The following is a 24,007-nucleotide window of genomic DNA, read 5'->3' on the forward strand; positions in this document are numbered from 1 at the left end:
GCTGATAAAAAATGATTTTCATAGATATTTTGAATCGTACACGGTATCTCTTAAAGGTATAATGCACATTTGTGTCATCGTACAGCCTTGAAAATGTTCTAATGCCAATTAAATATATGGCAAACTAAATTATTCAAACGTCCTTAATCATAAGCAACCTAATTTTAATTCCAGTCTATTATGCACCTATAGGCATTGTAACATGATCATTACATGTCTGCAGAGGATTTCCTTGAGGTTGATAATTCTGCAAAAGAGTCAGCATTTTCACTTAATGAGTTTTCTTTAGAAGCCTAGTGTGGACAAGAGATATTTTATTTTGTATTCTTATGGTGACAGTTTATAGTCAGAACTATAATTAATCAATCATTTAGCATTGTCGAATCAGTTGACAGAATAATCTTTGATTTATATCTATGTTAAACTGAGCAATAATAAGAGGTCTGCAGATACATGCACTACACACTCCCCACACATTCCAATGTAATGCTGTCAAAACTGAGGCCGACTAAAGACAACCCCATATTTGGTTTTGGACAACAATTGAATACACTTACACAGAGTACACACATTTAAGTCCACACTACACGCACCTACATAGTCATGTAGGATACGCACACACTTATGGAGAACTGTGATGGCGTCTCAGGACATGCTCCCTGTTTGACATACACACACTCACAATCGAAACGAATAGATATACACACCGCACACACTGGTTTTCTCTGAGTGCTGGACTGAGTGGAAACATCTGGAGGCCATATAAGAAGAACTTCTTGAGTTCTGACAACTGACTGATACTTATCATGTGATTTGACGTCATCATTGCAATAAAAGCCTTGTGACATGGTTGTTCGGGGGAGATCAGCTTTGAAAGGTTTATGATGCTCATCTTCCCCACATGTAGATGTGTATAATAAAAACCACTATTTTGACATCTACTGAGGACCATGCAGTCGTTTGTCTCCTCCTCAAAAACTCGAACCTTGACACTATTGATATATTTTACCCAAGATACCCAGAAACCCATAGCAACCATCAGAGAGACCCCAAATGTCTGGGATTGGAAGTTTAACAGAAAAAATATCAAGTTTTACCATCAACCAATGATGATATTTCAGCAACTTCCTCACTGTAATATCTAATCAATATGTCTCCATAAATTGCCTGAGTGCCTGAATAAGAATGAATCAGCAGGTTTACTCTGCTGCGCTTGCATTACGGAAGCTAACTCAAATTTGAAAAACTGAACCACTCTTAATGGTGAATGCCTCTTAGTGTAGGCAACTAAACAGATGCTTCCATTTTCATAAAATCGTTCTCTGTAGGCACTATCTAAACCTTCATCTGGGCTTCTGTGAGAAATTTCTATGAGCAGTGAGCTCCTTGGAGGGAAATCAGCAGGATAGCACATTGAGAAACAAATTAGAGGCATTCCTGTGTTTCCCTCACTGAGAAAGCACGTTATGAGGCACACAGGTGGATCCTGGAAGAAACAAGCCTCTGAAATCCCGCCCACTAGGGGGGCAATTTACCATTTTTAACTTCTTTCAAAGGCCTTTACTGTCTCCTTGTGTAACCCCTTATAATCAAGGCCTTTGAGCTTAGTCAGAGAGTCACCCTCACTTGTTAATGGAAGATCAACTACACACTCATTCATAATTGGCTTTTTTTTTTATTGAATTCACACAGGGGCACATGGGGGATATATTCTGATCCATATGTGGATTAGTTACTTATTTATTATTTTTATGTTTATGGTTATTAAAAGCATATGGAGATTTCAGATAGACTGTACACAACATACGTAACTTAGGACACTCAGGCCACAACAGCTTACCATCAAATGGCAACATATTTTGCATTGTACGGTACTGTGTTTGGTCTGTATGTTTACTTATTATTATCCTTAATGGATCCACCAGCAATTTTTGTAAGATTAAGGTTAATAGTTAAGGTTAAATTTGCATGAAATATTTACTAAAGGTAGGGCTTGGCCCAAGCTCAAAGTGATTACTTTATGGAATTGATCCAGATCTCAGTCTTGATCTGGATTCATGGAAGAAGTCTTTAACTAGATAATACAAATTAGGCAACATCATCTTGCTTTGCATGAAAATGCCACAAACCAATTCAAATCTAGACATATTTGCAAATCCAGAGGCTCAATTCATGTATGACATGGAGGGGAAAAAAATGTCTGTTTGAGGCATGCGTTCCGCTTTGGTATCAGTAATGCACTGTATCTAGATTACAGTTAGCTAACTGGTTTCCCACTCTTTATGCTTTCACTCCTTACTGATCAAATAGCAATTTAACACAATAAACCCTTATGTGTTTGTTAAACAAATCTCCTCGCTTAACAATGAAATAATGCATGTACTCGTTTATTTGGGTGTATAATGTTCAACCTCCAGATGGCGCCAAAAGCAGGGTTTTTAGTCTTGGTTTCATTAATTCAAACTAATACTGAAGAAGTCACTTGGAAGAGTGAGGAAACGTTTCTCTCATTGAAAACGCTGAACAGAATCAACCTTTTGGGAATTACTTAAAACTAAGGATTACAACAAGGCTGTCCTGTCAGTTTTAAGACCGTCTTTCTGTCAAATTGCAGTTTACAGTTAACACAATTTACAGAAGCAAGATAAATCTGATATTTAATGATAATGAATTAACCTTTAACAGATAGTATGATTAATTTGCTTGCTCATTTTGTTTTCTCCATAGTTGGACAGACAACAAGCCTAAAACTGTCACATAGATATTTCAAACACTGTCATCTGCATCAAAGGGTCCCAGTCCATTAATGTGTGAAGCAACCAGTTAACAACACAGTTTGTAGTCGTGGTAAATAACAATGATTTCTGACTGTGACATTGTAATAACTTATTAATTATTTAAAATCTTTTTTAATTAAAATAAAATGAAAATTATTGAAAGATATTTTATTACCATTAAATAAAACTCACCAACTAAAATGAATCTAGTTAAGCACTTGTTTACATAGGTATAATGATCGGGCTTTAAAAGTAAGCATATTAAAACTTGATTTGAAAAACTTAAAGTTTCATGTAAATTAGTATTAAATTAGCAAATACCTTGTGTGAGTATGTGCATGTGCCTATGTCTTCTTTGTAATTAATTTAATTCTTCCCTTTTAGTTCAAAGGTTCTCAAGCTAAATGATGCAAAATGGTTATTTAGAGAGTGTTACGAAACACTTAAAGATTAGTGATGTAAATAACAGTATGCTTGTTATTCTATTCTGCAGTAGGAGTAACTGCAGAATAACAGTGGAAACAGGCAATACTGAATACTTTCAGTCTTGTTTGGTTATTTCATATCACAGTCATAAAGTGACATAAAATTCTGTAATGTATTATTACTGATAGCATTGCTCATTAGTTCTTTGAGCAGGTGAAATAAAAATCCTGCACACCACAGCACAGTAATGTCAGTCAGTCCAGTGTGGCGAGAAATCTAAAATATTGAATGGATTGTGATGAGATTTGGTACAAGTCTTGATGCCCTAAAGAGGATTAGGCCTGAAAGCTTTGGTGATTCCCTCACTTGACTTTATTTTCATAGTGCCACCAACATTTTTCAACTGTGTTGCGCTGGGATAAGACCAGGATAGAACATAAAATAAAAGAACATCTAAGAGTTTAGTGATCAAACAGAGTTAGTAATTGTGACTAAACAGTCAGCACAGTAATTTACTTCAGCAGCATAAAAAAGCTATGAGTTACATGGACAAAACATCAATAAACAGAGCTGATGCCTGCGTTTTGACTGCTACTCACTCAATGTTTTAACAGTTCTTTAAAGAAACGTGTGTAGAAAGCCTGAAAAAATATTCATATTGAGCATGTCAGTATTACATATAAAGCTTTGTTGTTCATTTTCTAATGAAATAGCAAATCTTGCAGTAAAATATCTGGTTGTGGTAACAGCATTTTGTTATACAATGTAGTTTTACTATTTTTTCTAGTATGCAATCATCATAAGGAGTAATCATATTAGAAATTCATTCATATCAAAAAAGCCTGCTATCTGCCTTAAGCCACCTTTTTCTGTTTGAAAATGTAGCATCATGTTCAATTTAGTTAGAGTAATACTGCCAGCGAGGTCTTTTCTTTCTTTCTCTTTCTTTTCTTTTCTGAGGGTCTTTTATCTAAAGGGCTGCAGAGACCGTTTATGTCCACACTAGGACAATTGAAACTGAGTCACACCTGATAAAACGAGAAAATTACAGCAGTTAAGGGTACAAAGCCAATTTTAAATCAAAACTGAAATAGTTAAGAATATCAGCCCCAACAAAACATCATGATAAAAGTGTTTTCTAAATTAATGGAGCTTGACTTTTCACTCTTTGAAGATAAAAATAAAGAACAATAATAATAAAAAACCAGTACTCTGCTTTGAGACTTTTGTTAGTTGGTTGTAGTTTAGATGGTCTGGGTGTTAAGCCTGTTCCCGTGTCACTAAGGGTAGTGTCAAATAAATACCAACGTCATAAATTTAAAATGCACCTTATGTTGTAAAGAAATGTTTCCATAGTTACATTAAAAATAGAGGAGTCTGAAACGAACTAAGAGCAAAGACCACGGTGTTCTCAGTGGTGTGAGCATGCCAGTCATGAGGGGAGTGACTTATAAACACCACTTTAATCTGCCTTTTTGGCTTTCTGTCCAATGGGAGCACATAGTTGTATTAAAATAGATAATATGACGGGCCAAGCTGGGCTGGAGGATAGCACCCGCCAGACAGACCTATATAACAGATTGAGACATGCAGAGGTAATCCAAAAGGGTTTAAATCTCTGCTCATACACGTGATTATCATTTTTTGTCCTCCATTTTTCTGGGTTATTCTGGGCAACTGCATTAGACAAACAAAATTATTTTCTGTCCAGTGAATTTACTGCAAGTCTCTGAAGAGTGCTAAGGTGAAACGAGGGTTCATTATTTAACATTTATCTCACACTCAGGGACAATATTGTGTTGTGAACAGAGAGTCAGCATTAAAAATTATGTATGCAGGTAAGGAGGAAGGAAAAAGACAGTAAATGTCTAACTAAATAGATTATTTGTAATTTTGTATGTGGTACACGTGGCTCTGGAAAAAAATGTAAAATAAATAAATAAATAAAAGGCAGTCATACCAGCATTCTTCTGTACACATAATCATTCAACTTCACAGAAAAGAAAAACACAAATGTACATCTGTGTGGCTGAGTGCCAGCTGTAGCTTTGCGGTCTTACAGTGAGGCAACAAGGCTACGTTTTGTATCAAACTGAAACACCCATTTCTCACAATAGACTTACCGCTTTCGTTATGTAAAAAAAGCTAAAAGCTGCCAATTTTTTCAACAATAGAATAATTTCAGGTAAAGATCTGCTGGCAGAGATAAGATGCTTTTTAAACACTCTAATTCAATAACATTGCAAATAAATCATCGTACATGGATACACACCAGAATTAAATGTAGGCTTTTAATGACATATCACTGAAAAGTCATTTTTACAAGATATCAAATAATAGACAAACATGTGGATGCTGCATCCTTAGACCTACATCCTTCTCTCATGGCATAATAAAGCTTTGTGCGTAGTGCATCTACACGGTTCAGTTTACACACAAAAAGAGTGCATTATTTGAGTGACACTAATCCGCAGAACTAGATAAAATGACAGAATGAACAGTGCACACACAAACGCCCTTGACCTAAATATTTACAAGATGAAAATGATCAGGTGAGCATTCTCTCTGTCAATGGTGAGAATGTTACTGAGGCACATGTTTTTTTAGCTTGTGTGTGTGTGTGTCTTTAAGGGGTGAGGGTGGGGTGGGATGGCTACAAAAGAAATATATATATATATATATATATATATATATATATATATATATATATAAAAAGCTAAATTTTTTCCTGCTGTATATATTTATATAAAAAGCAAAATCAATGCAATTTTTGATTGAACAAAGATTCATCAAATGCAATCACATGCTAACTACATCTGTAAAAAGACTGACAGACCTGAAAAATGTGTTGTTTGAAAAGGGAAAGGATACATTCCTATGTACATTAGGGTTAGCTATCAATTCCAAAGCAGCAACCTTGAAACGTTCTAAAAAGTTCTAATGTCCAAAATGTAACAATTGAATTAAGAATAAGAAATTATTTGGCTACTCTACGCCAATAATTTATTGCATGTATCAAAAGCTTTATGGCTATATATGTACATGTTAAAGTCTTACAACCAATGCTGAATTGACAGTCTTTTACCTCAATTGTTAAGCAGAATTAACCAGAATTAGCTTGGCTTATATTGTGTTGGCAAAAGAAAACAAAAGTTAGCACATTAGTACAATAAAGATGATTAAACAAGCACCTGGTACTTTTTAAATATGATAGTTGTGAAATTCTAACTGTGGTCTCAGTCACTACATAAACCTATGAGATTTATAACTGTTTAGTAAATACATGCTTCAAAAAAGAAAAAAAGGAATTGCTTTTTCCATGTACAAGTCTTTGAAAATAAATGCACAGCAACCAGCAGACAGCTCCACCTACAATCTGCTAACATTATCCCATCCCTGGATCATAAGATATTCATTAGTTAGATAACACAGCCATGTTGGTGCTGAGATGGAACTTTCAACTCTAAAATTAGAAGAGGACTGGCACAAGTGCATCACACTGGCTCCGATTTGCCTTCTTAGGGGGTGTTTAAATAGTAGTGTTGGTTTTTGAGTGTCTCAGTGGAAATCACCAGTGATACAGAAGGACTCAAATTCTATATAAACGCTCCTTTTAATTCTAACTCAGCTTTAAATGAGTTTCATGGTAAATCTGCCACCATCACCTCCATCCCCTCCCCCTCCACCCATGGAAGACCGAGGAACAAAGTCAATAGTTGCAGTGTGTTTAATTTGACCTTTGCTCTGGCTCCAGAAAAACATGAAGACAAAACAGATGGCAACTGAGCTAAGGAACGACAGGAAGCCCATGGTGGTTGCAATGATCAAGGTCTTTGCATCGAATGGGTATGGCTTAGCCATTTGAGCTGAGGAGTTTGCAGCTTGGGTATTTGAAGGTTCTACCAAGCCCTCCTCTGTGACGAAAGACATGTTTCGGTTGCGTGGGAGCCCCTTCACATACAAGCTGACAGTCAGACTGTCATTGCCAGCTGCATTACTTGCCAGGCACTGATACGTGCCACTATCCTGAACTTGGGCAAAACGCACTTCTAAAGTTCCATTTGGTAAAACTCTGATTCTTCCTGTTGGAGAAATCACATTTTTATGGGATGAGATCCAGGTGATAGATGGTGATGGATCCCCATCAGCCTTGCAGGAAAAGAGAACAGTAGTGCCCTCCTCTACTCTTTCCTCTTGCGGCCTACGGTGCATGATGCGAGCAGGGCGGCAGGTAAAAACCCTTGGAAGTTCCTTCTCTAAGAAGTCTTTGAATTCACGCTGCCTTACTGCATCAGGAGAGGAGCAAGTGGGCTGATGTCCATCGAAGTTCAAGCGCACTCTGCGACGAAACACCCAGAGAAGCCGGCAGTCACATGCTAGGGGATTCCCATCTAACCGCAGCACCTGAAGGTTCCCAACAGAATGGAAGGCGCTCTCTTCCAAAGTAGTGAGCTGATTGGATGTCACATTAAGCATGCGAAAATAGGCTAGTCCCCTGAAGGCTCCCGGCTCTATTCGTAGTAGGCTGCCACCTGCTAAGTGTAACTCCTGAAGTCTCAAGAGATCCCCAAGCAGGTTACCTTGGATAACAGTGATGGGGTTATAGGACAGGTCCAGGAAGCGCAGATACACCAGGTGACGAAGTGCAGAATAAGGAACTGCACTTAGGTTACAGCTACTGATAACAAGCGAGGTCAAATTTAGACCAATTAGGCTGTTGCCAGCTATAGTGTCCAGTGCTGGCCAGTTTGTGATCAGGAGGCTGCGCAGGTGTTGCAGTTTACGGAAAGCATTGTTGGGAAGTGTAGAAATGGTGAGGCGTAGCATTCGTAGACGTGTCAGGCTCTGGAGCTGGGACAATGCCTCAGTGGGAATTGAGGTCAGGTTGCTACGGTCTAAGTTGAGCTCCTGTAGATTCTGCAGACCAAAGAAAGCACGCTGGGAGATGAAGACCAAGTCATTTTCACTAGCTTCCAGTGTCTGCAGATTTACCATTTCTTTAAAGGTATAGTCCAGAAAGACCAAAATCTCATTTTGGCTCAAATCCAGAAATTTTAGACTGGACAGGCCAGAAAACACCCCAACTGGGATGATCTTGAGGCGGTTATTCTTAAGCCGAAGTGTCCTGAGATTCTGTAGGCCCAGGAAAGCCTCTACCTCAATCATGGAGATTATATTATCACTGAGGTCCAACTCTTGAAGTTTCACAAGGCCAGAAAATTGACGGCGTCCCACAGTCTTAATCCTGTTGCGGGATAAATCCAAACGTCTGGCATCACTGGGCAAGGCCCCTGGCACTGAATTTAAGTGTTTTCCAGAGCAGATCACTTCTTTGGGCTCAGGTCGACACAGACAGCCTGGAGTACAGCCTCCTGCAGATACGCCCAGTCCAAACTGGAGCAGGATGCTCCACAAGCCCCATCGGACGACTGACTCCACAAACATCTTACGCCCGGCCTGAAAAGAGATGCACATAATTACCTTTTTTAAAAACATTTATAAAGATGTTTTTCTCTATAGGAGCTTAATGTTTCTAAGACAGAGTGTAAGCAAAATGTATTTGTATTGAATTCACTGCCCTCACAAGCTTACATTTTAATCAAAACATACCGTTTTAGTTTTGAAGTGCAGATTTTCATAACCAGTGGCAGTCAAGTTGGAGTCAAGCTTAAGTCCACTGATGATTTTCTGTCAACAACATGCCCTTTTGTGTCACCTGAGGATAAAAGAAAATCAGAAAAACCAAGGTTAACTAAGTGAAAAAATGGCAACTCCACAACAGGCTGAGTAAGTTTCAACATTTATTAGTTGTAAGATCTATTAACCCCATCTATTTAATCAGCTTAGTGTTCCTAGCAGGACAAACCAAATGGATTAAAAACCACCACAAACACAGCTTTCTCAGAAGGTGAGTTAAATGATTCATTTTGTAGCATCTGGCAACACACAGAATAGTGTCTGAGGCACCAGTGTGCACCTCACATGAGGGGAAGACAACCATTTGACCAGTGTGTTAAACCAATCACTGCCAAAGTGAAAGAAATCAAGAATTCAAGATTGTGTGAATTTTGAGTCCTGCAATCAGTATATTGCATAATTAATTCTGCTTGTCAGTAGGTGCATTGCAACAGCATTTTTACATAAGGAAGTGAACAACAGAAAGTGCCTATTTTTATAGCCAATCTGTTCTAATTACTCACAACTATGAACAGAATATTAATGCAGTCAGTGTTAGAGCTATTGAATCCATCAAGACTTGTGCACAAATATCTTTTGTTTAAATTGTACCTTAATTTGCTCTACGGTGTTGCTTTAGAGTAAAGCACTATAATGATAAACATATTTTCATATAGATGTTTAGAAGACATGATAACACAAAGCAGCCTCCATTGTTGGTGCAAATTAAGTAGGAAAATATTACAGCATAAATCTTGTATGAACATATTCTAAAATAATCAGTGAAGAAACTGAGTGATAAGTAAAAGCAACCTCCAAACTTTAGGGAACAGAGTCAAAAAAGAGCCCTGCTGTCTGTAAAATGCTGCAAAGTGAAATATCAGTAAATTACATAATGCTGCTGTCTGGCTTGCCAGTTGAATTTAAGAAAATGATGAATGTAGAATCTAATATAAATTATGCATCCCTTCTCCAACAACTACCACTAAGACCTGCTAAAATATGAAGAACAAATCTTACCTAACAGACGTTAAAAGAAACAAATCTTAATTCTTAACACTTTTCCACAGCTGCATGAAAACCTCCAAGTCCAGAAGTTGAACTGCTCTCACACAGGATATTTCCTTTCATATAAAAAAAAAGATACAATACAAAAATAATCCTCAAAATACTAAAGCCAAACTGTGTCTGACCTGCAGCAGCTGCAGCTTACTCTTCACCATCAAACAGTTTCCAGAGTGTGGACCCACCCTCGCTGCAGCCTCTCCTCTGAGTGCCTGAGTTGCCAACAGTCCCAGAGCTCTACAGTCTTTGTCTCATCCTTGTTCTTCATGCAAACAGCTCTTATACTGGCAGGCTGGGAGCGCTGACTCACAAACCCAACACTTGTGCTCTTAGACTCACAGGGCTCCTTTTAGACCAATATATTAGAGTGCAGTCACACAAGAAAGATACCAATAAATGTTGGACGTCAGCCAGGCATAGTTGGTGATTTCCCAGTTTTTACTGACCACAGCTAAAGTCAAATCGGCTGTAAAATGCTACGTTTTATTACTGGTGTTTGTGAACTATTATTATTATTATTGTTATTATTACTATTATTATTATTTTGTTTCTGCAGGTTAATTGTTATGCTAATTTTATGTAGTATATGTGATCTCAAGCTCAAGTTCTTCAACTATTAAAAATGGCAAAAAATACATAACATGGTATTAAATTTATATTCTTTAAAAACTGTAAAAAAAATAAAAAAATAAAAAAATAAAAACCTAAAGAAATGGACCATGAGTAGCAAATATAGTATTTTACAAAACTGCATTGGTTTACTTTGTCCATTGATGGGGTTCACAAGTTAAATATGCTGATACCCCCCCCTGAGCTAAGTTGTGAGAGACAGAGACTGACAGCTGGGAGATATCCCAGGCCTGTACCCTGTCAGTTGCCGAGACCTTCCAGCCAATCAGCAATTGGTTTCACACCTCCCCTGTGTCTATCTGCACACCATAAAGATACAGTCCAGCCAAAGGTCACGACTCCAGAGTTATACCCAGGACTGACCCATCCATCAAATTAGAAAGTGGGAAATAAATGAATTTGTTATTTCTCACCCTGTGTGGATTGTGGTCACATGAGTGTCATGTTACAGTGTTAATTGTTTTAACTATTTTCTATCATACTGAAACACTTGTTGTTTCTATTAATAATACAATTTCTCATTAGAATGAAAAACATACACAAAAAGTGCACTGTCAGTGCATTTGTCAAAGACTGGCACAAATGGAAAACTGAGTACCCCCTTAAATTTTGTAACCTTCACAAATGAAAATAAATCAGACATTATATCTGTATTTCCAGGAGAACTCCCTGCATTTAAATATGTGTTACTCTGTAGTTGCTCACACATGCACAGTAATTGACTACAGCATGGTTTTTATTGGTTTAAGACGCTAAGCTGTCAAGATAAACACAAATACACAAAAATAAAAATACTAAAAGCTTTACTGTTTTTAAAAATTTGAATATATACAGAGGTATCTATTTTTTTAAATATTACCTCAGCATTTCTTAGTGCTGCAACTTTCAATTTTGTTTTTTGTGCAAATGACTTTCCCTGTCAGTGACTGGGCTTCTTTGACAGTACAGCTGCTGCTGCATGCATGGGGGGATATTCTGGTTGTGTTCCAAATCTACCTTGATCCATGTGTGGCTTTACAATATGCCACTAAGAAACAATAGGTCATTACAGTCCAAAAGCTACACAGCTAACTGAATGAGATGAAGATGAAAAGAGTTTAGCAGATCATCATATTTTACTACAGTACTGTTTGCAGTTATGCAGGCAAACGAGGGACAACACACTGCAGAAGACCTCCTACAGGGGGAATTAGAAAAGAAGACTGAAGATGAGGAGACTATGGGTTAAATTAATCCATTTAATAAAATAAATAAATACAAATCTGTGGTTACCTTTGGGAATACAAAAACAGGTTTAATAGTCTTGCCTACTATAGTTGCAGTTATTTTCATGGATACATTTTTTTCCAAAACAAGCTACCAATTTAAATTAATAGATTTAAAAAATCATTTATTGAAAATCACACTCTGCAAATAACTTATTTTTATTATATTTTGTTTCATTTTTGAATCACAATGAGTTGTTAATAATAAAACGTTTCCTGTATTTCTTTTCAGTCTTTCTAAGTGTTTTATTATTTCTGGTTAATTCAATTATATATGTATATTTGTATTTCTTTATTATATATTTTTCTTAGAAATACCCTGCAGTCATTTCTAAGAAGTCACTTCAGGTTCATTTCAGTTTAATTCTGTTTAGTAAGCATGCTGTTTGATCACTGTGAGAACTTGTTCCATCCAGTTCCTGGGATTTGCTTATGTTGCCAGAGTCTGGCAAGATACTGCAGACTCTGATTGACCAATATGAAGCTGCCATTTGATGACCCTGCAAAAACCTTTTTATGCATGAGTCAAAAATATCCACTCGCCTAAAGCCAAGAAGATGCCAGCTCTTACCTAATAACCCCTCACATTGCCAAAATGCAAACAATATCAGTGATGTAACATCTCATCAGACAATTCTTTGGCAGAGTATTTTGGATGGGCTCCAACTGTCGCATAATTGTTCGACATAATTCACCTTCCATACTCTGTTCAGTTTTCCCTTTCTCTGTTCTTTCATCAGACATAACTCATCAAGCCTCTCAGCTCGGGCTCTTATCACCTTACATCAGTCTGTGGTTAGTTTCCAACCCATGTTAACATTTGGACTTTCTTCTTTGCCCTAGTGTTGCTGCAGGTTCAGTCATTTCTTCACTGTCCGAAGTTGCTGTGTTCTTCCACAGGAATTAAGATTATAATGATTTAAATTAAAAGTAGCATACCATTAATGATTGCTGTGACTACTAAAGTCACTGAGATGGCTTCATGAGTATGGATGTTGTTTGTTTATGCTGATGCCAGAAATGTGAAACACAGCTTAAATGAGACATTTTTGCTGTTCCTCTTATTCATCAAACCTAACATGATCCATGTATTTACTCACTGAAAAGCAATTTGCATCATTACTTTGCTAAAACACTGCCACGAGGAAGAAAGAGGCAATGACTCTCAATTAACCTGAACTTCTCTTGTAGCCTGCACTGTGGTTTCATTAGCTTTGAGGGACGTCTTTCTGAAACTCAGCCCTTTAAAGTTCCACCTTAGCTGAGTTCTTTAATGTTCGATCGCTTTGTCACCAAAGGACTTCAAGCAAAATGTGAAGAATTGTGACAGACAGAATCCAATTACTGAGATGAAAAGAAAAGTTCTTTTAGCAACAGGTGCATGGAACAGGAACATGAGCTCACATGGGCCACAGGATGACAGTTTGGCAGTATCCACTCCACTGAATTTGGATGCCCCAAGCTTGAATCCCTGCGCCAAGCAGCCCCATCTGACACAGAATGCACAGTCTGAGCCCGGTTGAGTTTTCTGACACTTGTCAAAGGGCTATTTTTAGCTTGTCACAGTGAGAAAGACAAGAGCCTGGCTCAAATCCCCAATTAAAAAGACTGGAACAGAACAACAGTGCAGGGATCACAGAGCATGAATTTGTGTCTTCTCTGTGTGGGTGTGTGCACTCAAGTTGTTAAAAGAACGTTTGATGGGGGAGATGGTGGAGCTGTGCGTTTCCATTTTTTTTTAAGGGTTTCTGGCACCTGCTACAATGTGACGGCCCCTGAGACCTGCATGCAAGCAGCAAATATTAAAGGGTTTACTGGCAGAACAGCTGTTCAGTGCATAGAAAGAAAACACAAGTCTCCTGGTCTTTCCCCTTTGGGTGTATCTGAGGAAGTCTTTGTAAACAAGCTCATGTCAGGAGGCACATCTATAAAGAAAATATCTGAAATACAAGTGTAAAAGCTCAGAGAAAAACTGAATCACAAAAGGAGCTACAGTTGCAAAAGTACCGACTATAGTTTTACCCCATTGAGAGCAGGGTCACACATTTGGTCACTAACTTATGCTAATAAGTGAAATCTTGTTGAAACCAACAAAAACAAAGATTCAAAATAATTTGAATTTATAAAAAATCTTGATCCCAAGGTTGCCAAAGAGTATGATGGACTAAAAATATTGCAGAGATCTATCGATCTGGTGTTCAGATGTAGAAAATGCAGAATCTTGTAGCCGAAACACGTTGCACACTTGATGGAAAAAATGGCCCCAAGTGTGAAAAAACTCAAGATTTATTTTTTTTAAACTTCTGAACTGAGCTAATTTTAAATAATGAACTTGCAAAATCTATCCTGCAAAATATAACGAAAGGCAATTTGGTAAAAAGGCCTAGTTTAAAAGCATTAACATTTGTTGAAGTCCTTTGTGTGCCTTATTGTGCAGTTGTTTAAACCTGCTGATTAGCCTGCTGTACTGAGTTTAGTGTCTCACAGTGATGTAAAGTTTCAGGATGCTATTCTGGAACATGGATGTTCTTTTCTTAATGCTTCTTAGTGAGAAGGAGGAAATTAAAAAGGTTTTTAGCTGGGTGACAGGATTCTTTAGTATTCTAAATACGCCTACACTCTGAGATTTTAGCAATCCTATAAATTAAATGGACACTGTGAGACGTCATACACTACTCCCAGACATCAAGCTTAGTGCACACAAACTGTTGGATGATAAGAAATGAATTGCAGCCCACAATATAGTTCCTCCATTATTTGTTTGTATACTGTCCCACGACTGGAGCATACAAAACACTCTACTTTTAAATGTGCTGTATAAATTTAACTCAGTTTTCTTCTCCAATGAAATCTCTGAGAATTTTTTAACACATAAATATATAACACATAAAAGGCAAAAGACAAGGTGAATTGATCACTTGTATACAAAGAGATGAAAGAAGCAAAACCATAATTTATGCATCATTTATAGTGCTGTACTCAGGGGTTAAAATGCAGAGGGATGATCTGGAACTGTGGTTTTGGATTTTTTTTTTTTTTGGGATATTTATAAGTTGTGGTTGTAATACTTCAGCACCTACAGAAGAGAAGCTAGCACAAAGGCAGAAACATTTTTTAAGTGGCAAGCAATTTCAAATGCAATATTTTTATAAGCTCAAAAAATGTCACTAACTGTTTGTGCAGTGTGCAGTTTGTCACACAATGTGTCTGCTATCTGAAGGCACACTAATGCATTTTCCAAGGACAGAAAAGAGTACAGGATAACGTCGTTGAGAAAAATGTAAGAAAGACAAGATGGGGAGAAAGAAGAGCAGTTATACTTAGCAAAGGACTTACATGTAATGCCCTAATTTTTTAAAATTGATATTGGATCTGATATAATGTGAAGTTGTGTTTTTTCATGTTGTGAAACATTTTGCGAAACAACCTGAGGTACACTAACTTTGTGTTTTATCTAAAGGTTACATGAAAACACAATGCATTTTAAAATAGGGCAAACAGATTAGCATGCCTTAAGTAAAGCACTGTGTACTGTACAACACAGTTATGCCATCCAATACTGAACTTTCTTACAGTATAACAGAGCCACAAACACAATATTGACACTATTCTTTTACATTGTCATCATTCATCGAGTACATCACAAAATTGCATAATGTTAACCCAGCATAACGCTCTGAGTTCTTGCATCTAGGCCACGCTATACTATGAATTTGTACGGTATTATTCAAGTACATACATGTTTCATTTTATTACTTTTTTCTCCTTGGTCTTAAAAACAAAAAGTTATAAAAAGGCTTAAAAAATGTTTGATATTAAAAGACTTAAATTTGGTGCTCCATAAAAAAATTCTGTTTAATGTCTTTGTGTATTTATAATGATGCTCGTAAACAAGCTTATAATGGCCATAAAATATATGCCAATGGATGTATTTTACATCAGCTAAACATTAGCAAGCTTGGCTCAGTAGCTTTGTAAATTGTATATAAACTCAACAGCATTGTGTATCTTCTAAAGAAACTAAAGTTGCTGTTGGCCGCACAACTGGTTTATGAATACTGTCCAAATAGGAGAAACCTTACACGATTATTTATTGGCTGCAGTTAGCAGCCTATCGGAGAGTCGAAGAGCAACACGTGGGTTTATAAACAGCTCCAACGGAAATGTTAAAGATATACATAACAGATGCAAAATGAAATATGGTTCATATTTTCTCATAGTTCTTTAGGTTTAAAATTACGATTAATACTACAATCATGTAGCTACTATCTATCTATATATCTATATCTATATATATATATATATCTATATATATATATATAATTTGCGGGACTTAAGATATGTTATGCAAATTTTAATGAATGAAACAATAATAGGCAGTTACATATCAGGTGCCAGGTGTTGTTACGTAATCCAGTTTGTGATGGTAGAATCTAATCTTCACATAATTCATGTCTACATTACGCAATCTCTGCATTCATTGCCAACATTTTACAAACTGTGTGGAGCACATGCAAGACATTTCTAATTTGATCACCTTCTAAAATGCTGGGAGGAAAGCAAAGACCTGTGAATATATGAGTATAGCAAAGGAGGATTGTTCTTGCCTGGTTGCATGTTTGAAATTGACACATCCAACTGAGACAAAGAAGAAAATATCTCAGTATGGTTATAAGCTTTTGCTTGGGACAAATAGGACTGTATAAATTGTTTGCCAAAGATCACTGATTGATTTATGAAGCTAATTTTAACATGGTAAAGATTTTTCTCAAGAACAAACTCCATTATCGCCCATCATAACAGTGTCCAAATTTTAAAAGCTCTTGGTTATAAATAATTAGCGTGTGTCTCTGTGCCTCTGTCTTCAAGAGTTGTGTATTTTTTCTGTTTCTATTATCTCTTGGTGTATGCATGTCACTATCATTGATTTTGCCAAGAGAAAAAAAGACGGAACAAAGAACAGACACATTAAGTATGGTGTGATTGAATATTGGTGTGATTACCAATTTAATGTGTGGTGGAACTGGGTCACAGTGACAGATTCACTCACATCAGCCTTGTTCCAGACTGTGTGTTGGGTAAAGCACTTTGCTGTAATTCCTCATTCCGACAAGGAGAGAGTTAAGACTCTGTGCAACGTCATGCAAAGTGCACCGTCTGCAATATTAATAATAGCACAAATAAATGAGGGAAGGGAATTAGATTCAGCGCAGCACCCTATGTGATGTGACAAATGAGGTCATCTCAGCTAACTGATATGATGCACTGGATCCATCATTATACAACAAAGAGATAATGGGAGGTCACACATTAATAGGGAGCTGAGGGCTCTTAACCTGCAACAGATCATAGATGAAAAACTCAATAATTCAGGACAACTTACATACCGAGTGCAGAATATAGCTGCAATCAGAACAGCAGAATGGGTCTTAAACTGCTTATTGATAAATTATGTTTCTATAGTGATGAAAGACAAAAGACAGGAGAACTACCTGGATCCTACACAATTCCAATGAATTAAAGATTACCAGCAAAAGTAACGTGCAAAGAAAATTATAAAAAAAAATACACTTTAACACATTAAACATTAAAGAGAAAACTAATGTGTGAGGTAAAAAGAAGAAATATAAAGTATGAAATAAAGAAATACTGAAAAGTACGGTGAAAAGAACCAAAGGGAAGAGAAAATAGTAGAAATAAGTAACAGTAGGAGAAAAGAATGATCTGGAGGAATCTGGGAAAGGAAAACAATTAAGAGGTAAAATAGCTAAAAGGCCTAAATTGAGAAAATTGAGAACTGAAAACTAGAAAACAAATGAAATTTAAAAGTCCTTAAAAAATGTCTTAAAAAGACATTTCTGATCACATTTCCCGATATAATTTTTTTTTTTAATCTAAAATAAGCCAAATTATAAAATCACTACAAACACCAAAGACAGAATGAACTTTTACTTCACAGAAATCCACCAACTCCATAATCTTCCCTTTTATGCAGGTTGAGCTTTTCTTTTTTAGAAGACCTAATGCTAATGCTAATCTGATAGCAGCCAAGGCTACTACCACAAGCCTGCCTAGACAGTCTTAGCAACACAAAAGCAAACGGAAACAAATCAATGCTATTCAGAAAGTGACTTAGTCCCATCTCACCAGAAAAAAGGGAAAGAAAAAAAAACTTGGTCAAGTCCCCTTTCTTATTAATTTCATAAAATGGGGGTTTATTGTCAGTGCCTTGAGTGGGACTCTTCGTCATCGTCAATGACGAATTGGACATAATGAATATTTATGAACATGGTAGAATTTTGCCATCCAACTTCTGCATAATTTTTGTCCTAAATCTGTCCAAAGAGAACAAAAGTAAGAAAAAATACAAATTGACTGAGAAGAAAAAACTTTGGACCATAACATTTTTATGCAAATTGGAGATGGTCGAGTAGAAGACCCGCATAGATTTGAGATGGAATGACCCAAATTGTCTGATAAAGTTCTGATAAGAACTGCACTGCTAAATTCGAGACAGTATTCTTTTAAAGAGCTTGGTGATTTGAACAGCGTACAACACGCTCTGTCATTAGATCTTCCACCAAAACACAGTGAAGACGTCTTGATGGAGTAACAGCATTAAACAATACGGCTTTTTCTTTTTCTGAAAGAGGGAAATTTTAGGTCTAATATACATAGTTTTGTATTTTTACATTGAGAAGCAATCAATTACACCATGTAGATGGAAAGAAATACTACAATGTGAGGCCCAGCAGTAGCCATGAATGTGACAAGAAGGACATAAGCTTTTGACTACTCCAGTTCACAATACTGTATTAATTACTTTTAATTATTTCTTTGAAAATTTCTGATTGGCCACTCCATCTAGTTCTCTATTTGTTTATTTTTTGACCTAGAGCAAATATTGTCCAGCCTTTATGACTATGGCTAAATGGGGTCAGAAAAAGGACCCGGTTAATGGCCTGAAGACATTTGCTTTTTTAAATCTTCCTAGCGGACAGGAAGTGATATTTTCAATAGCGGATAAAGCGAATAAAGATAGGGTAGGTTACTAAGAAGTTGAGTTTTCTTCAGAAAAACTAGTTCATGTTTAATGTAACCCAAATTCTAAAGCCTAAACCCTTTATACGTGTTCACAATGTCTGCACTAAAAGGGGGAGCAAAAGCCCTGAGGTCACAGCCTTATTTATACTAACTGCATCAAACTGGATTCTCTTTATCTCTTCACAGACTGTTTTCTGTGTGCCTTTGTAGACTTGATTCAATGAATAATACAAATGAGGAAGTGCTTTTGAACAGCATGTCCTTGTAGACATTCATGAAATTGCACGCAGTTATACATACAAAAACTGATGAAAGTAGTTGTGTGAATGACAACAAAACAGCTTGATCGAGAAGCTTGAGACCTACTGTGGTTTCAATCTGTATATGACATATCGAGCTTCCAGTAACCACAACAATGGTTTGAAGCATGCTAACTTTCAGCTCTGCATGTTTGATTTGGCAGAGTTTTAGGTTGGATGACCTTCCTGCTGCAACACCCAAAGGGGATTTATGTCCTTGTCTGGAATTAAACTAGCAACTGTGTTACCACCACACTATACATTATTTTTTCTGAAGTGAGGTGCTTTGAATGGCCCCAGTGTATGACTCAACAACTACTTGATGATAAAATTAAGCACACTCACTGACTGACAACCAGTAGAATTAAGTAGATCAAAAAAACATCAGAGTCATAAAAATACACAAACAGAATAAGAGTAACATACTGTAACATGCCCCTTTTGATTTTCTCTTTCCTTGCCCTCACAATATCTTACCCTGAAGGAAACAATCCGGGACGCTTACCATAGAAAAGCTTAGGAAGTGCCTATGCTTTACTCTTTGTTGGACGTTGGGTTAGTCTTCGCATGTGAAATGGGTTAATGGCTTACAGATGAATAAAATAATAGAATAAACCGGAAAGGACGCATGCATCATGAAAATGGAAACTCAACCTAGAAAAACATGTAGCATGAAAGAAATCCTCTATTACATATTTTTTTCTTTTTCATGGCCAAACAACACAAGACTGCTGCTAACACAAGCAATGGGCCAGTGGCTTTCAAGTCTTTACTCAAGCCCTGACTACATTCCTCCAGTGGCAGTAAACATCTGATGTTTCTGTTCATCTACAAAAGGACTTCAAATGACTATGTGGCCTGAATAGTGAGTGTTGTGTACTGTGAGTTCAAATGTGCTGTGCAGATTCTGCCCTGGATACAGTACACGAGTCGTTTTCATGTGCAATCCCTCCAAAACCAGGATAAGTTAAGACTGATGAAAAGGCAAACCGCACATGGCCTTATGTGAAAATTAAGAGATTTAGCTTTTGCACAAAAAGGAAAGGGGGGGGGCAGAAGTACTAAATGGAACTGTGATGTTAATCTCATAGCTGTTAAGATTGAAACTGCGGCTGGGGAAATGAGGATGCATTGTTCCAGGCTAAAATATACCTTCTCCCAGACAGCTCTTTGGCGGAGCCTGGTATTAAGAAGCTGCTGTTGGAAAGAAGTCAAAGCTGCAGTGAAGTAATCTCCCACCTACATGTCTCTTTTTTTCCTCATGTGATGGGTTTATATGGAAATGTGTGTCATTTTGAAGTATTGTAAAGTATTCTTTTTAAGCTGTCTTCACGGATGCTGAACAAAAAAGTTTGCTTGTAATTAACCATACAAGTTAGGAAAACACAAGTTCCATAAATACATGAGCAAAAGTTGTGCTATATAATAAATCAAATCAAAATTTACAAAAGTGCCCAATTTAATCTGTGCCTTTACAGTATGTAAAGCCAAGGATTCCCTCATAATACGTGCGTAAAAGAGTTTTTGAACTACAGATTAGTTTTAATGTGTAAATAGTCTGTCTGTCTGTCTATCTATTCCAGATCTCATGTCAAGGCACCATGTCTCAAATCACCCTCTGACCTCTGTATGATTTCTGTTCCTATATATGTTGTTTTACTGTTTCACTGTTTTTCAGATTACCCCATGATCAGTCAGTGCCTGTCTCTGTGCGATATGTGAGGAAATAATAAAGGGCTATAGGTGATGTGATGCTCTTGTTACAGTGTAAAGGTCTCTCTTGTCCTCTGTCACCAATGTCGCATAACAATATACAGTGTTACAGTTTCAAAGATCCCCTAAAACCATCATTTATTCGATTTGACCCACACTGATAGATCTAAAATCCATCTAAAAAGATATGGGTCAAATCTGCTCAAAAACAAGGAAAATGTAGAAAAAATGTATAAGAGCAATACAACAGTAAACAATTAGACTATTTTTTGACTATGTCAAAATGTGTCAAATTTGACCCAAACAGTGTGTTAGGATTAATACAAACCTAATATTATACAACAGCTTGCTTTTTCTTTGTAAAGATTTTTTCTCTTTCTACAGAATATTTATTTCCACAAATGTTTTAGGTTCATGCTGCCAAATAACAGCTAAACATGTTTTTTTAATCGTGTAGACAGCACACTCTAATTAAGCAAAACGTTGTCTAAAATCTCTACCTCAGAAAACAAGTGGGATGGTTGACAGTGTTGACAGTTGAAGAGAAAGTATGTTTTAATTTAAATTTATAATAATTTCAGTCTTCATGTGAGTCACATATATATATATATATATAACTGAAGGGGTGATGATATTTCTTTCCACCAAAGAGCCAACTACACTATTTATCTGGCCAAGCTCTTCAAGATCATTTCTTTGGCAGGTATAAAATGAATGTCTGGATTCTACCTGGGAGCATATAGAAAGCAGACCAAAGCTGATTATACTCCACTTAATTTTACCTACTTTGACCTAAAGTGGGATCTGAAATTTAAATTCAAAGGTTCTGAGTTTCCCGCAGTACAAAAAAGCCCTTAATATTCATCATCAAAGTTTTTTTAACATTAAAACAAAGGAGAAAAATTTCATTCTTTATGATATCATGCAAGCAATAATACAGATAAATGTATAAACTCACCACAAGATTAGCATGCAAAGTCACTGTCTAACCAACATACCTCAAGACCCAGCTGCATATATCTGCCACTGAAGCTGTGCAATAAAAGTGAAAAACAATTAAAAACTTGTCTTGTACTTCTTTGCCTAAGGCTCCAATCAACTGAGGTCTGGAGTGGCTGCCCAATATAACAGTCCAGATAAATCAGTTTCTAACAAGGAGACTGACATACTTCCTGTGCATAAAATGCCCTCTGATTAAATTGCCATTTGGCAGAATCCCAAGTGTCAAATCCTTGGTTCTCCCTTGATGGTGATCTGCTCCTCCTGAGCCACAACCGATATGATGTGTGTCCTCATTATGACAGGAGGGGGGGACAAAGAGTTGGCTGCTGGTCTGAGTTCATATCTGTACCTTCACTGAAATGTGGATCCTGACTACAGGTGAGGTGATGATCATATCTTTAATAATAGCAAACTGACAAACATATCTTTCAGCGACAGTACTGAAAATACTGTGGCGTATACTACAAAGTAGTATAGAGTATAAAGACAAACGGAGGGACTTGCACTGCCCCAGGGGAAATGAGGCTGCAGTTACAGCTGTCAGTAATCCTGCCTAAACGCTGTTAAAACAAAGTCTGCTGTGGCCCTTTTTTAGGTTTATGGAACAAACTATCCTGAGGATTACTGTTCCCATGGACACTCTAACTCCACAACACAAACAACAACAACAAGAAACAAGCAGACCTCTAGAAAAAACTTGGCTGAACATTAAAGTGACATTAAAGGTATGTTTATCTTTGTGGTTTCAAGTAATAAAATATAGGTCAGTGTTTAAACTCAGCCCTGGCAATCTCCAGACAACTCACAATAAATGGCACAAAAGTTCTTCACATTATAACTGTTATGATATTTTTACTATCTGTTTTGCAATTCTACAGACTTGGTTTGGACTAAATGTTATAGAAACACGGTGTAGGCTACAAATACATAAATAATATAAATGTTTGGTTCATTTTTTTTTTTTCAATTTTGTTTAAGTTCTCACAGAACTGCGACTAGTGGTAAGAATGCGAACTTTAGCGATTCCACATAAAAATAAAATATAAAGTAAACACTGGCTCGTTTTAGAGTCACCTACCCTAAGATGAAGACCAAACCTAAGCTCAACTCGTGCTTTAAATAAATATAGTGTGGCCTATTTCTGTTATGACTGGTTCATGGAACCCTACAAAGTAGTTTGTAGGAAAATAAAGAAACTCACCTGAATCATCGCATTAAAGCCTTCAGCGCTTAAACTCTCACTGCCCATCTCCCACAGAAAGGCGTACTCATCTCTGTTAAGGACGGTTTCCCTCTCCCTCCTCTCCCTTTTCGGTTGGTCTACATTCAGCCAGACTTTTCCAACATCTGTCACGCTAGAGTCGCGCAATTTACTTCGCCCTCCTTCTTCATTAATTTCCTTTTCCAACTGCCGAATACCTCCGGGAGTTTTCCAATAATTGCGCTACTAAAGTAATTTAGGTCGGCTGTGTCTCTGTCTGTGTTGTTGTGAGTGGTTGATTCTGTGGAGAAGCTCCTGCGCTCAAACCGCGGTGCTACTGATGCTGCGCTCTCCGCATCTCCATCCCTCTGCTCAGCTCACGGAGCAAAAGTCACACAGATTTAAGGCTGGAGCGGTGCCATGCGTCGGAGCTGCAAATCCGCACGTAACGAAGAATGAGTCTATTGGTCCTCAACCTTTACGTGCGCTACTGCTCCCTGTCTATAACAACGACTCAAAAATACATCTATAAATAGAAATAAATATATCACTATAATGATATATTTTGTATATGAGGTCATCTGATTCAGATTGAAACTCAATGTAATGACGAAATAAGTTAAGTCTTGAAACCAAGAGTACTACATTTACCCTAAACTTGTACCTGCTCATATCTACATGGTCAAAGTTTTGTCATGAGTCTGAAGTGCTAAAAAGAACATAAAAAACAAGATAGGAAAACCGAAAATGCAGTCACATTTCTGTAATAGAGAAATGTTAGCCTTCTGAGAGTGTCATGGGTTAAAATTGATTATCAGAATGTTTTTATTAAGTTAGGGTGTTCTGCTGGGTTATACTTAGACCCTTTTTAGTCTCAACATTACAGACAAATCAACAAAATATCCCCGA

General features: G+C 37.0%; 1 protein-coding gene across 4 annotated transcripts; it reads right to left on the bottom strand.

The window, feature by feature from the left end:
• Positions 1-5,480: 5,480 nt before the first annotated feature.
• On the bottom strand, positions 5,481-23,489 carry lingo4b (leucine rich repeat and Ig domain containing 4b). Of its 4 annotated transcripts, XM_026183513.2 has the most exons (4): positions 23,099-23,489; positions 21,894-21,927; positions 8,814-8,919; positions 5,481-8,660 (listed from the first exon to the last, which is right to left on the bottom strand). In XM_026183513.2, exon 4 carries the CDS (start codon positions 8,646-8,648, stop codon positions 6,834-6,836), a length of 1,815 nt encoding a protein of 604 aa, XP_026039298.2. In that variant the 5' UTR covers positions 8,649-8,660; positions 8,814-8,919; positions 21,894-21,927; positions 23,099-23,489; the 3' UTR covers positions 5,481-6,833. The 4 variants fall into 4 exon arrangements, with proteins under 4 accessions (XP_026039298.2, XP_026039297.2, XP_026039299.2 ...); XM_026183512.2 differs by lacking the exon at positions 21,894-21,927; XM_026183514.2 differs by lacking the exons at positions 21,894-21,927; positions 23,099-23,489 and adding an exon at positions 10,073-10,220.
• Positions 23,490-24,007: the final 518 nt, after the last annotated feature.

The sequence above is a fragment of the Astatotilapia calliptera genome, chromosome 11, assembly GCF_964374335.1.
Source record: "Astatotilapia calliptera chromosome 11, fAstCal68.1, whole genome shotgun sequence".
Taxonomy (NCBI): Eukaryota; Metazoa; Chordata; class Actinopteri; order Cichliformes; family Cichlidae; genus Astatotilapia; species Astatotilapia calliptera.

Bases quoted from the DNA above. Each gene is read 5' to 3' on its own strand.
- lingo4b (XM_026183512.2), bottom strand. From the start codon at position 8,648: ATGTTTGTGGAGTCAGTCGTCCGATGGGGCTTGTGGAGCATCCTGCTC.